General features: G+C 42.0%; 1 protein-coding gene across 2 annotated transcripts in view; it reads left to right on the forward strand.

Moving 5' to 3' along the window:
• Positions 1 to 15,100, forward strand: part of SMURF2 (SMAD specific E3 ubiquitin protein ligase 2) — a 59,026-nt gene that overhangs the window by 40,235 nt on the left and 3,691 nt on the right. For both annotated transcript variants that reach the window (XM_088176735.1, XM_014882715.2), the window contains 12 exons: positions 327 to 410; positions 1,495 to 1,697; positions 1,835 to 1,919; positions 3,991 to 4,149; positions 7,971 to 8,181; positions 9,629 to 9,732; positions 10,649 to 10,763; positions 11,189 to 11,367; positions 11,808 to 11,945; positions 12,171 to 12,291; positions 13,608 to 13,809; positions 14,780 to 14,855. In XM_088176735.1, coding sequence (XP_088032861.1) covers positions 327 to 410; positions 1,495 to 1,697; positions 1,835 to 1,919; positions 3,991 to 4,149; positions 7,971 to 8,181; positions 9,629 to 9,732; positions 10,649 to 10,763; positions 11,189 to 11,367; positions 11,808 to 11,945; positions 12,171 to 12,291; positions 13,608 to 13,809; positions 14,780 to 14,855 — 1,677 coding nt within the window. The remainder of the gene's footprint in view (positions 1 to 326; positions 411 to 1,494; positions 1,698 to 1,834; positions 1,920 to 3,990; positions 4,150 to 7,970; positions 8,182 to 9,628; positions 9,733 to 10,648; positions 10,764 to 11,188; positions 11,368 to 11,807; positions 11,946 to 12,170; positions 12,292 to 13,607; positions 13,810 to 14,779; positions 14,856 to 15,100) is intronic.

Raw genomic sequence — 15,100 nt, forward strand, 5'->3', positions numbered from 1 at the left:
TTAGAGTCAGTGGTCAAAAGAAGTTAAATGCATAATTAAACATGTTTCCAAGAAGTCTCTTTATGTGGCTGTTTGGATTTAATTAGAATTCAAGCCATTATTGAATATGAAGGTGTGATATTGTTAATGATGTGCCTGGTTCCAAGGGAAGAATATGTTAAACCATTTCTGAGTTCAGCTTTCAGTTGTTTCCTGTCACCTTGTTCAGCTAACGTGATTCATAGCAGTGTAAGTCTTCCTGAGCTGGCATTTCTATTGGAAATGTTTTGTGCCCTGGTTTCCTGGAAATACCACTCAGCCCTTATCTCTGCCTGTCTGAATTGCAGGTGGGAGGAGCGCAGGACTGCTTCTGGAAGGATCCAGTATTTAAACCACATCACACGGACAACGCAGTGGGAGCGACCGACACGGTGAGGAATTCCTTGGGACACTGGGTAGGATGGAGTTGGGTTATTGAGCAATTCCAAGTGGCTCTCACAGGGGGGTTGGATTGCTCATTCCTCTGCTCAGTCCCTGCACAAGCTGAATGCTTTCCTTCTTTAGCATCCTTCTCCTTCAGTCTGCCTAATATTTAATTCAGAAGATCATTCTGATTACTTCTTTCCTGCCCTGGTAGTAACATTTTTGCTTTCTCATAAAGATGCTGTGGTAGAGCTCTATAAGTACAGACATTAGATTTTGCAGATATCTTAAGGGATGAAGTGAGACCATGAGTTGCTGTCAGGTGTTGCTCTGTAACCATGTAACCAAGAACAGTTACAGAGTGTGTTTGGAAATCATTGTGATTACTTTTTCTGATCACTGTAGATGTTTCTTGTGAAGCTGTTCCTCAAGCCACTTTTGCTGTTGCCTGTGTTGCAGGCAGTGTCATTGCACTTTTTTCCAGACTCCTCTGCACACTGTCTGTGCCTGCAGGTATTCTCTTCCATTCTCAATATCATTCTGGTCTCTGCATGGATATATTTGATTTTAAATAATCTGGACTGTTAAGACTACTAGCTCTGATACATGTTTGCAGTTTTGGAGTGAAAGAACTGAACAGCTTTTTATTTTCCTATTTTTGTTTTTCCTGGTATATTGAAATACCTATTCTAAGCTTGAGACACAGTAGAAAAACTGATGCAAAATGTGGAATTTGTGTTGGGGATTTCTCGTGACCTTGACAATCCCCCTTTAACGCATTTAAAATCCTTTTGAAAGCAGCATTGCGATACAAAATCACACTGGTCAGTGTTGCTCTCATGAGCAACTGCTTTTATTCTTACTTAGCCCTTTTTCACCATCCTCCCCTAATAACATTCCTTAAAAGTCAGAAGGAGTAACAAGGCCTGATCACTTCCTCAGCCACACGAAGGCAAGGTGAGAAAGTTTGGAGCACAGAACAGGAGCTTCCCGCTCCAGTCGAGGTGTCCTGCTGGGCAGGTCACCGAGGTGTCCCCAGGTGTGTTGTGTGGCCCGTGTCCATCAGCACTGAGGTTTCCCCACTGTCCCCAGGCCAGCATCCGAGTACTCGAGCCCGGGCAGGCCCCTGAGCTGCTTTGTGGATGAGAACACTCCCATCAGCGGCACCAACGGCGCGTCCTGCGGGCAGGCGGCGGATCCGCGGCTGGCAGAGAGGAGGGTCCGCTCCCAGAGGCACAGGAACTACATGAGCAGGACACACCTGCACACTCCCCCCGACCTGCCTGAAGGATATGGTATGGAAATCCAAGGGCTTCGTTGTGGGGGTAGCAAGAAACTGGGATGATGGGTTGTGTCTGTTGTGTAAGGTATTTTTCATTCCGTAGTTAAGGAAATCAGCTTTTGTGAGTCTTCATTGTTCTTGATTTCACAGAGCAAAGGACAACTCAGCAAGGTCAGGTCTATTTTCTGCATACTCAAACTGGTGTCAGCACGTGGCACGATCCAAGAGTACCTAGGTAAGAAATTATGGAAGTACTTTTAATATTTCAAATCAGAGTCATTTAAGCAGTGCTCTCCTCCAAGTTTTCTCTGATTAATATTTCTGATTCTTGGCCCCTAATACATTATTTTAACATTCATCAAAATTTATTACTATACTACAAAATGAACTGTCTTCCCCAGTTCTTCTAGTTGGTATTGTAATGAAAAAATGGAAAACCAGGAAATAAATTACAGTAGTGTTTTGGAAACAGGTACAGTTCACTGATTCTAGATTTTGCATATGAATTAGAGACAAGTTCAGATTTTAGTACTCTGCAACATAATGAAACAAACAGTAGAATCTGAACTCTTCCAAAAGAAGCTCCATCAAGATACTTCAGTGAAAACTGGTTTGGATTGAAACAAACTGCTTTTCCTGTTGCAATTATCTCAACACTTGGGAGAAAACAAATCCTTGTTTACACAATATACGTGTACATAGTGTTCATGAATGTACATGAAATTATTGCTCATGTCTTTGAAAGGAAAGGATGATAGTGGAAATTATTGGTAGTTTCTGATTGTCCTTTAAATAACCAAAGAAATAACCAAGAAATCCTGTTGGAAATGATAATAAATCCTGTTGTAAATGCTTGCCTCCTAAAGCCCATGAATGGTGCTGTGAGATTTGCGTGGTTTGAAATTGGCAGCCTGTGCTGGTATTTTTGAGAACAAGAGGAACTCTGTCAGTGGCTGTGGCTGTCCCTGTGTTCCTTCTCATGGAAATGGATGTCCAAGGAAGGACAAAGTGCAAGACCACACTTTAATGTTCTTTGAGTTATTCTTTTTTTACTGTTTATGTGTTAGAAGATTGTACCTTGCTTTGATGCACTGCCTGCAGAGCTGAGGCTGCAGTTGTGTAGGAAGTCAGTGACTTGTGTATTATGCAAAACCAGGCTCTAAAAAAAAATAACATGAAGATGTAATCCTTAAGTTTGGGATGTGATAGTTCTGCGTGCAATCTAAGTCAGCACTGCCCTGAGGTGTGGCAGCACAAACAGCAGGAGTGTCTCTGAGAACAAGAATTGTTTGCATGAGGATAGAATTTATGTCATTTCTAAGGAATATTGTATTTTGAGGCTAATAGCCACAGTCATGTAGCCAGCAAAAGTACTCCCTGCAGTACAGCAGTGTGTTCGTGGGGAGAAGCAGCAGAAGTTCAATCTCAGATCTTCATGTTTCCATTAGTGGCTCCTCAAGTCTTTGGAGTCCCTGCAGACTGCACCTTTTGAGGCATTCTGTCCCTTGGCTCTTTACTCCCTCAGCTCCCATGATTTTGGGAGAGCTGAGCACCTTTGGGAAGAGCTGCACTGGACAGTGTGAGGGGATTGAGGTGTGAATTGCATCCATAAGTAATCAGTGAACATTTTTGGAGACCAGCATTTGTTTTCAGTGAGGCTCTGGAACAAATTTACATCTTCCTAATTTCAGCAGGATTTTTCTTGAGACCTATTGAGCCACCTCTGCATTGCTTAGGGCAGAGCTGAGTCATTGTTCATCTAATCCTTGATTTGAAATAGTTTGTTAGAGAGTTTTTTGCTTCCCACAAGCTCATGGGGTTCTGGGGCAAAGCAGCCAGTGCCATACACGTCCCATGTGTAATTCTTCATGGAAAGTATAACTCTTCAGAAATGCAGTTTTGTTTTGTGTGAGTTTCTAAAGTGTGATTCACAGCTCCTTACGTGACTAATGTTGTTTTAAAAAATGTTTTCTGTCAGAATTGGTGCAGAACTGCAATTCCATTTTGACAAATATGGCAATGGACTTTATTTTTGTTTGAAGCCTTTATTAATTTAACAGCTGAAGTTAGTTTGCAAAAATGAGGATTATTTAATAAGAACTTTTTTCCCCACGGCATGTGCTCTAGGGTGTGTGTTTTTGCTATGGTGGGCTTGTACCTTGGGAGTAGAGATTCCAGCTGAACAGATCGAGTTTCTGAAACAATACATTTTCTCAGACTTCATGGAATTGTTCTGTTACATTTACGCTTGTTTGGCTCGGAGGCCAATTGCTGAGGTATTTTTCATTTTATATTTGTTTTCACAGGGATCTTAGCAACATCAATTGTGAAGAGCTTGGTCCACTGCCTCCTGGATGGGAGATCCGCAATACAGCAACAGGCAGGGTTTATTTTGTTGACCATAACAACAGGACGACGCAGTTCACGGACCCGCGGCTCTCTGCAAACCTGCACTTGGTGCTGAAGTGAGTCTGGAGCCTCCGGCACGTGTGGAGGGGAGGCCGCGGCTGCGAGGGGTGCTGGGTTTGGATCAGGATGCTGGGTTTGGATCAGGATGCTGGGTTTGGATCAGGATGCTCTCTGCCATTCCAGGACGCCTTAAGGAGTTTGACACACCAGCAGTTTGCTTTGTTTCGCTGTTGAGATGAGTTTGGTTGCTTTTGAAAAAGCCTGCAGGAGCATTTAGGCAGGAATGTGGCTCTTGTGATGCACGGGGGGAAGGAAGCAAGTGCTGTCTGATTCAAAAGATTGGCCCATAGATTATTTTTTTCCCAAACAGCAAGACAGACTCTTTGTTTTCTTTATACTTCATTCTCCTTTCAGTTATGAAGAACTTGTTTCAAAATAAGAAGTTTCATATGAGCCAGTGGTGTGAAATACTGATGAGTTAGGAATGGGTGCACAAGTGCCCAACTATTCTCCTGGAGTAAAGGAGAAATAACTCAGCTCCTGCCTGCAGTTTTAGAGTAGGACTAGTTGATGTGTTCCCAAAATAAGGCCTCAATAATTCAACTCAGGTTTTTTACAAAAAGGATAAAATAGGAACCGCATTTTTTCTGCCTTCGTGTTTTGATATCATAATTTCATCTCACAGTTTTAAAAAGAGAAGGAGAAACTCAAGAGAGGTCTGGCTCGTGTTTTATTCCCTAGGCACTCATTACACACTGGGGATTTTCTACTGAAAATGCAAACCAAAAAGCAAATATTTTTTTCGCTCTTATTTTTTTTTCTCTCTGTCGGCTTGCCCGCCTTACTTGGGAGTTTGATTCTATTGTTTCTCCTGCTAACACCTTTTAATACTCCTGGGAAACACCTGTAAACTATTGAGTAGGTGTTAAGTGGAAGAAACAATGCAGAGTTGGTTAGATGGAAAGCCAGGCAGCCCTGGGTGAGGAGTCAGTAGGAGGAATAGTCCTGAAAGGAAGTGAATCATTGGGAAGAAAGGCTGAAGGGAAGAATAATGGGAACAAGCACCGAAAAGACAAAGCTGAGGAATGGAAAGTCATTTCCAGCAGTCAATGTGTCTATTATGCATTACACAAAAGCTGTCTAGCCTCTACCCAATATACACTTGAACTTCACACTCTAAGAGGGAGAGGAGCCTAAATACTGAAAACATGTATTTTGTTTAGAGATCGTAGATTTTATATGTGTATGTTACAGGACTTTAGTAAGCCAACATCATCCAGACACTTTGGGTGCTTTGTTTTTTGGTTTGTTTGGTTGGTTGGTTTTGTGTTTTTTGGGGTTTTGTGTTTGTTTTTTTTAAAAAAACAAATCGCTACTCATTTTAGCTGAGTTGAAATTGGTGGTTTGAAAACAAAATCATCTTGAAGAAAATTAGCAGTGTAGGAGCACGTTCATGTTTGAAACACAGAAGAGTTCCTTAAATCGATTCAGATTAAGATACCTCAAGAAAAACTTCAGACTCTCTTAGCTACAGCAGTGCTATTCTGAAACTGTAGAAAACTTAGCGAATTGGGCTGTATTTGACAAACTGCACTTCTCAGGTGGGTTTATTTTGAAATAGCAGAAGGGACACAGTAGCCAGTTCTACATGGATTATAGAGGACAGATAACAGAGCTACCTTTGTTAGCTGGAAAATCCAATTTAACTTTTAATTTACAGAATCACAGAACCATTTAGCATTTATTTGAACTTAGAGTTCTTCTACAGTGTGCTGAAGTTTTTCATTTGTCCATCTGTCTTTCATTAGGAAAGGATTTCAGAAACTCACCCAACAGTGTCATCAGCAAAGTCTGCTGCCTGATAAATCATTTTTGGTGTTTATTCTTTTATTACACCAAACAGGATATGTGAAAGTTTCCTCTGCCTTGAGCCCACCTGCTTATTTGTTCTTTAAAAAACAAACAAAAAAGTGGTTTGCCTTAGGCCTATCATTTTGTAAATTATCTAAGAAATAAGTTTAGACTTTGTGTGGGGTGGGTGAGATCGAGTTTTAGGTTCAAAGGCATGAGAAAAAGTTTACTCTCAGTGATGCTGACTTTTCTATTGAGCTGAGTAAAGCCATTTGTTCTTCCAGTTATGACATTGTAAGTTAGGAAAATAATCACTTGTTACCCTGTTCTGTTCTAAGACATTGACCAAGAGTTTGTGATAATTTTGATAAGTTATGGCACCTGAAAAGTATTTGGTTGTATCCTTAAAGCACTGTATGGAATCAAGCATAGTCACTCAGCTGTGAAAACAAACTGAAAAATAAGATTTAATGAGTTTAAGCACTGCAGATTGTTTAGCTAATACTGCACTGATTATTTTTAGTCTAATCTGGAAGATGACATTTTATTTTTCTCCTCCTAGTACCTCCTTATTTTGGGAAGCATTGGGAGGAGAAGAGTCATGGTTTCATTTGATGCTAAATTCATGCTCATTTTAGAGATTACATTTCCTTTAAAAATGACCCTTTCTAGCTTTGTGTTTGGGGGAACTGTGACTTTTTACCCTTAAATGTGTATGGAGGGGTGCTCACTTTAGTATATAAATATGGCCTTCTCTGGTAGTCCTGTACAAGGAATATTTTCACTTAGTCCTCCTTATGGAATTAGAAATTTCAGAAGATGAAATAAGGATTTTGCTTTAACTTGTGTATCAAGTTAATATGATTTAAATGAGATTCATATTTGAAACTAATCACAAGTGAAAATTACCATGCACATGGCACAAATGACCTAGAGCCACGTTGTGGAACCACAGCCAGTGTGTGTCTAAATTATTAAAATGATTTGTATTTTTCTGGGTGTCCCTGTGGAAAAGTCTGGAGGTGAATTTTGGTTGGCCAGGAGAGTTTTCTACTAGGCCTTGTCTCAAAACAGACAATAGGCTGAAATTATAGAATACAATAAAACAGTGTTTGGTTCCATCTAATATTTTTTGATCTTTGCTATTAAAAAAAAAAGAACTAGCATTCCACTGGAAAACATTCTGAATTGTAATGTTTCTTATTTATCCAGTGAACGTAGGCTATTCTCATGTGCTCCACAGAGTCATGATATTCTTAGGCTTTAAAAATACAGTTTTTATCCTGTGTTGCTTGGGAATGCCATACTAAAAAGCTATAAAAATATCCACTCACTGTGTACAAGAAACGACACAGAGAGAACATCTCTGCAACATGATCTATTTACTTTTCCTAGTAAGAAGTCAGATTTACAAAATCTCTTAGAATTGCTAGTAAAAATACTTGTTTATCTGTGCCAATTAGTTCCATGTGAACTCCTACATTCCTGTGGTCCAGACTAGGCCAGGTACAAGGGACAAGGTCCTTGCCAAGCTGCCAGTACAAACATCTTTTTGTAAGCTTACTCTTTTCCAGACAAGCCATTTAAAACAGACTATGGTATTGACTGTAGATTAGAGGCAGAGTGTTTGGCAGGTCCCTGAATTTTAAAATGGAGGAAGGGAAAACACGCAAAGGAAATATGGAAATGGTCTCTGAGAAATTCAGTGTCAGCAGCTTAGTAGTAAAATTGTATGGATAATACCTTATTGTATGTGCTGTAACCTTTTGCATACTTTGTAGAGTAGCACTAATAGAAATAACAAGCCCTAAAAACAACTGAAAGTTGCCAAGAAAGACAGACCCATATGTCTTTAGTCAGGATAAAATCACTCTGAATTTATCCTTTACTGGCCCCAGACGTTTTCAGTGTAATCACAGTAATAATCACAGTAAATTGGGAGCAGTTTAGGTACAAAGGCCGAGTGTGGAAGGGGAGAGCAGGGGGTGTCTGGATGGCTCTCAGAGGCGGCTGTGTGTGTTTGCAGCCGGCAGAACCAGCTCAAGGACCAGCAGCAGCAGCAGCAGCCGCAGGTGGTGTCGCTGTGCCAGCTCCCGGACGAGGCCGAGTGCCTGACGGTGCCGCGCTACAAGCGGGACCTGGTGCAGAAACTCAAGATCCTGCGGCAGGAGCTGTCCCAGCAGCAGCCTCAGGCTGGCCACTGTCGCATCGAGGTCTCCAGGGAGGAGATTTTTGAGGTAACTCCAGATTCGAGCCCGTTTCTTCACAGGAGGGGAAGGGGAGGGGGGTTGTTCGGAGCTGTGTGTAAAGGAGTTGTCGTCTTAGATGGAACCTCGAAGGCTGCAGTTAAAACTGGGATTTTACCATGGTGAAAAGGAAGCTTTCCAGGGGGATACAAAGACACTCATGTGATTGAGGTGGATGCATTTACCCTGTAGAGATGAACTAAATCAAGGAAAACTTTCTGTGTGGCTGGAGATGTGCACCTGTGTCAGGGATTGGGGAAGGAGTCCAAGCACTTCATGTATCTGAAGATCCTGTCACTTCTTCCTTGTATTTGAGAAGCTGATGATTGTTTTAGAGGGGATATTGCAAATGCAACTCTAAACTATTATTAGTGATCTTTGATACAGTGTAACTTAAGTAAAACTACTCGTGAATAGGATTCCTCTTCAGAGTTAGGATTTGTTATCATTGATCTGAATTCTCTGACCAGAATAATACCAATTTTACAAACGAACTGGGCTTCAGAATGGCCAGAGAGGCCCCCAGTGGGGTCTCTGCATCTGTTTTGGGACATGATTCAGCAGAATCATTCTGTTGACTTGACTAAACATAGTTATAATTCATTGGCCTTTGCTGGAGAACAGTTTGTTTTTTTTGAGGATTTGCACCCATCCCACCCATCCCTGTTGAATTTTTACCCCACCCACAAGCTTGATCACCCCACTGTGTTGTCACAGTTTTTCCCAGCCAAGAAAGATTTGTGTTGGTCTTCCCTTTGGAGAGTCAGATCAGTTTGTAGCAACTGAAAGAGGGAGGGAGGGAAGGCTGCAGGATTACTGTGTTCTTGTTCAGTCCAGTGTGTTGGGTCCCCACACACCCACCTGGCAGAGCTTGGGGCTGATACTGGACATGAATAAGAGCCAGACTTCTCTTTTTTCTCTAATTCTTTAGCATTTGTTCTACCTTTCAGCTTTCTTTCTGTGTTTCCTTGGTGAACTCTTACTGACAGAGGAATAATTCTGTGGATTTCTGGGATGGCATTGCTGATTCCATTATTAAGGTGCTCTTGAAGTCTGGCACATTTATTTTACTCAGAGTACAAGTTCCACTCTTGGCTTTTCAGGCTACAAAATCCAGGAGCCCTTATGGAAAACGAAAGGAGTTTACTGACACAATTTTTTAATAAGTTACGTGAGAATGAGGGAGAATGTTCTGATCACTGTTCACCCATGGAAATTTAATGGTTCTTTTCATCTTCTCATCATTTTATTTCACAACTGTTATCATATTTGGAGAAAATGAAGAAACAATCTTTGATTTGAAAAAAACTGATGAAGATCTGGAAAAATAATGTTCCCTTTGGGCTCAGGAGTCTGAGACTCCCTTCACTTCAATACACAGCAGCAGCTTTTCCTCTGAAAACAGCAGTTAATAAAAGGAAGTGTTGTGTGTTTACAGGAATCCTACAGGCAAGTCATGAAGATGAGGCCAAAAGACTTGTGGAAACGATTAATGATAAAATTTCGTGGGGAGGAAGGCCTTGATTATGGAGGTGTTGCCAGGTAAACAGTGGCTCCTCTGTCTCTTCCTGCACCCAGCCCTGCCAACCACCCCTGTGCTTTGAATCCTGAACCAGCCCAGTGTCAGCCCTGCTGCTTTCACATTATTCTTATTCATATTTATTTCTGTAGCAGGTTAAATGTCAGAAGAATATATGACTTTAGATAGTATTTTAAAAGAAAAACTGCATCAAAAAAAGAACTCATTTATCAGAAATAAAATGCAAGTTACACATCATGTCAAACATCTGTCATAAGTGAGAGGTTTTGGTGTCTCTTAAAATTGACATATTTTTCTTTGCTTAGTGAAGTTTGGGTATCTGAGAATATATGCCACTAAATACTTGGCTTTATGGCACAATTTTAACCAAAAAATATGCTTTATTGCAAACTGTCACTGCTATTTGAAGCAAAATGTTAAAACCCAGCAGTTGGTGGGCAGCTTCAGTCTGTCAATATTCTGAGGTTATTTTTCCCTTATAAAATGACATGCCCAGTTCTCAGACTATTATTTACTGGTTTGTGAACACATAATTAAAACTTGAACTTAATATATCCATTACCTGAAAGATGGTTTATATCAAAGCTTTGATTCCAACATCTTTATATTCGAGTGAATACTTAATATCTTGTCTTAGTGTATAATGGATGTAGGAGAATCACAGTCAGAAACTCTTGAAAATAAGTAACCTGAAGAAAAATCTTGGAAAGCTGCAAATCCATCAGCTGTCAGGTGTTGTGTGGTTACTGGGCCAGTAAAAATAATTCTGATTTCAGCCATATCTCAGCATGTTCAGAGAGAACTTCCTTCACATTTATGATTAATAGTAAGATTAACAAAATCAGACCATTTTGAAAAGAATCTCAATGTAGGAATACATTTGTCTATAGAGTACCAATAAACTAATTGATTTTCTAGGGAGTGGCTGTACCTGTTGTCCCATGAAATGTTGAATCCATACTATGGGCTCTTCCAGTATTCCCGAGATGACATCTACACCCTGCAAATCAACCCCGACTCCGCCGTCAACCCGGTAGGGCTGGAGCCTTGTGTGGAAATCAGGGTTTTCTGACCACAAATCACACACACACACACACCTGGACCGGGTTCAGCACTTAGGAGCCAAATTCTTAAAATTGGTACTGCTGGACACTGGATTTGTACAATTATATGATAGTTTCTTTTTTGTTCTTTGATCAAAGAAACGTCTCAAATGTGCTCTTAATTTTCTGTCAGATGTCAATTTATGTTTCCTTCGGGAGAAATTCAGTTTCTTTTGATTGTTACTTGTAAGACTCCTGGGCTGGAAGTGAAATGCTCAGTGTGCCATGCATGAAAACAAAACAAAACAGGGTTTGGGCTTGGGGTTTTCCTCTCTTCTGAGTGTTGAAATTTTGTCTCATGCTCAGCAGTGGGGATCTCACTTGGCTGAATGGCCTTGTCTCTGCTCTGTTCCAGGAACACTTGTCCTATTTCCACTTTGTGGGCCGGATCATGGGCATGGCTGTGTTCCATGGCCACTACATTGACGGGGGCTTCACGTTGCCTTTCTACAAACAATTGCTTGGGAAGCCAATTACTTTGGATGACATGGAATTGGTTGACCCTGATCTCCATAACAGCTTAGTCTGGATACTGTATGTACTCTGCAGGGTACTTCAGGATGTTAGAATGCTGTCTCTATTATGTGATAATGGTCCTAAATCCTGGAAATAAGGTGTATATTGATCTCCAGGCAGATTTAAGAAATACCTTTCTTGCCCAATTCAGCTTCTTAAAGGATAAAAATGCTCAAGCTGCTCAAATTTTGGAAGGGTGGAGTTCCTATTAATTTATTAATTTTTACCTATTATTAACAGTAACAGATTATTAAAATATATGTTAAAATATAACATTGAAACCTTGATAAAGGTTTTAAAATGTAACGAAATAAAACTGTATGTTCACCTTCTGCTTCCAGGCAGGACTTTGAAATGCCATTGAAAAATGAAATTGTGCTTCTGTCAGATAGAACATGGCTGTAATATATTTGCAGAATATATTTTCCCTCAGTCATTTGCTGCTTTCTTTGCACCAGTGAGAACGACATCACCGGGGTCCTGGACCACACGTTCTGTGTGGAACACAATGCCTACGGGGAGATCATTCAGCATGAGCTGAAACCCAATGGCAAAAGCATCCCTGTGACAGAGGAGAACAAAAAGGAATATGTCAGGTACATCAGGAGCTTTTTCCAGGGTTCTTTTTCTATTTCCTAAGGTGGGGAGGAACCATTACTTGGTGAAGTAATTGTCAGTGCCACGCTGTTGGGTTTTGCTGTGGGGTTGTGCACTGCTCTGGTGTAATCCTGTCAGTGGGGCCGTGTTTTGGGGCTGGATAAATTGCAGGTTTATTGTATTTGAATACATCCTCCACAAACCCAATTTGCACTTGCTCGCAGACTTTATGTGAACTGGCGGTTTTTACGAGGAATTGAAGCTCAGTTCCTGGCGCTCCAAAAGGGATTTAATGAAGTAATCCCACAACATCTGCTGAAAACATTTGATGAGAAGGAGTTAGAGGTCAGTGCACCAGTGTTGTGTTGTGCCGTCGAGTGTAAGAGGCTGTGGGAGCCGCAGGCAGGCGGGGCTGTGTGCCGGCAGTCCCGGCATAGGGGCAGGGCTCAGGAGCTCAGGGGACACCGTGGCTGTGTGTGCCTCCCATGAGAGCCATGGGAGTGTTCCTGGATGTGACAGTCACAGCAGCTGCACGAGTGGCTGCAGCCCCTCCCCTGTAGCTCAAAGCCCTCTGAGGCTTCTGAGGACGTGCAGCGACCTCGGGCTGTGTCAGTGCTGCAGCAGAGTCTGCTGCAGAGTTCACACGGGGCAGTTTCCTCACGTGAAATTCAGTGCTGCCAGGAGCACACAATGTCACTCCCTCCCTCCCAGCCCTTGTGCACTGCCCTGGCTGCTGTCGGGCACCTGGGCTTTGGCAGAGCTCAGTTTTGCCAAACTCCATTGGCCCTGTAAATCCAGCAGAAGGAAAGGTGCTGTCACAAACAAGTGTGTCAGGATCAGCATCCAAACAATATCCTCTGAAGGCAAATCTGTAGATCCCAAGCTTGCTTTAAACTGAAATGTAATTGCAGTTTGTGGAGCTGGGGGGTTTGCCGTGTGAAATGGCCACAGGTAAATTACTCAGGTGTGCTTCTGATCCCTGGGCTGGAACGTTGGTGATTGTTCCTCCTTTATCCTCAATATTCTCACTCCCAGCACCGAGCCAGCCATGCTGCTAACCCAGAACCATTTTGCAGCTGTAGAATAAGAAAGGGGAAGGCCTGGTGTTCTTAGTCATGAAAATGTCTTCAGAATTACGATCACATCCCCACTGAACTTAACCCGATTGATGGTGGCTCTCCCTTCAGGAGCACTGAAAGCTCAGTGTCAGGAAAGGCTGCTCTGTCTTTGTGTGGCATCACAGCAACAAGATTCCCTTTGGGGGTCCAGAGCTGGACCAGCCAAACTGCACCCTGGGCCATGCTCCTGAAAGAAATACTGAGGTTAAATGTGAATTATTCCTGCACTGTCACACAGGGGTAGAATCTGTGCTTCTGTTTACCTTGACAGGTCAAGGCCCTTTTGTCTAAGCTTGAAATGGTTGTTTGGGGTCTATTTAATTTGAATTGAGACCATTTGAAAAATGGTTTGTGTACAGAGGTAAAATTAAAAAAACATGAATGATATATTTCTGCATTGCTTGAGGGAAAAGTTATAATTTGCCTTTGGTATAAAATCTGTGCATTTTTCACAATCATTTCTTCATAATTTATCTGGCTCCAAACCCATTTTTATAGCGATCAGTGATGAAATAATATAATAAATCTATTTTAAATTTACAGCTCATCATTTGTGGACTGGGAAAAATTGATGTAAACGACTGGAAGGCAAATACCAGGTTAAAACACTGTACCCCGGACAGCAACATCGTGAAATGGTTCTGGAAAGCTGTGGAGCTCTTCGACGAGGAGAGGAGGGCGCGGCTGCTGCAGTTCGTGACCGGCTCCTCCCGGGTGCCCCTGCAGGGCTTCAAGGCACTGCAAGGTAACGCCCGCGGTGCCTGTTCTGGGCTCAGCTGGAAATGGGGCTGAGAGCTGCAGGGTCACTTCTGAAGAGCGATCTGAATGGTCTGATCACAAACACGAGGAGTTTTTTTTGTATGTTTGTCTGGTACTTTCTTATGCAGGTGTTAATGGCTCTTTTGTTTCACTTCCTTCTCTGGCAGGAGGTTCTGATCAGCTCAGATGTTACAGGGGTTCCAGAAGCCAGGGTTTTAATTCCTAACTTTTACAAGCCCTCATCGGTGGCACAGCTCTGGGGGCTCTTTTAGACTGAAATGCACAAAGACAGCTCAAGCTCAGACTCTTATTTAACAGCAGAGTCCCCATGAGAAACACTGACCTCTGAATTGTATTTTTAATGGCTGCTTAGACCAAGATTCCAGTTTTGCTCAGGTTGGGACATTTGTAACCTCTTCTTCTGTCCTTTGTGGCATCTTCAGTGCACATCAAGTCTAAAGGATGGCTGTGCTGCAGTCTTTTTTTCTTTAGCAGAGACATTAAGGGGATTTCTAGTAGTCAGATTAATTTAATAAAATTATAAGGAATTGACATTGTGACTCTGGGATTTCACTGGAATTGGTCACTGTTCAAGACCTGTTATAAAACAGAGAGAGGTAGAGTTGTGGAAGTTTTGTTGGATAGGAGGGATGAGAGAAGAATATTAAAAACTTAGAATTATGCAGTACAGTGTGAAAGAGATGATTTATTTTTCCTTGTCAGTGCTTTTTTTCCTTACCTTTCCATGGTTTAAGTAACTGCAGGGCTGTCTGAGTGGGCAGGGAGCCTGTCCCACAGCCACTGGGACTTTGCAGTTTTTTCCTGCCTGTTTATGATTTCATCTTTCTTGGTGCAGAGCTTCTCTTTGTATTTTAGTTGCTCTCTTGTTGCTGCAGTGCAACAAAGACATTTCATGTTATTGCACACAGTAGTAGAGATCTCCTCTGGGTTTTCAGGTGCTGCAGGCCCTCGACTCTTCACAATACACCAGATTGATGCCAGCACTAATAATTTGCCGAAAGCTCATACCTGGTAAGAGTTTTTCAGTTCTCTGTTGTGATCTGTAGCTTAAAGACCAACCTGCTGTCAGAGTATTGGGAGCAGTCTTATTTCTTTTGTCTTTTATGCCATAATCAAAGCTGTCCCTGAGGGAGCAGCAGAGGTGTGAAAACTGGAGATGGCTTTTGTTTAATGGAGCTTTGTGGCCTCCTTAAGCCGTGCTGGCAGCAGAGCAGCTCGGTGGGGTGTGCCAGGGCTGGCAGTGATGGGTGGAGAGC

The sequence above is a fragment of the Sturnus vulgaris genome, chromosome 20 (assembly GCF_052056855.1).
Source record: "Sturnus vulgaris isolate bStuVul1 chromosome 20, bStuVul1.hap1, whole genome shotgun sequence".
In the NCBI taxonomy this organism is placed as follows: Eukaryota; Metazoa; Chordata; class Aves; order Passeriformes; family Sturnidae; genus Sturnus; species Sturnus vulgaris.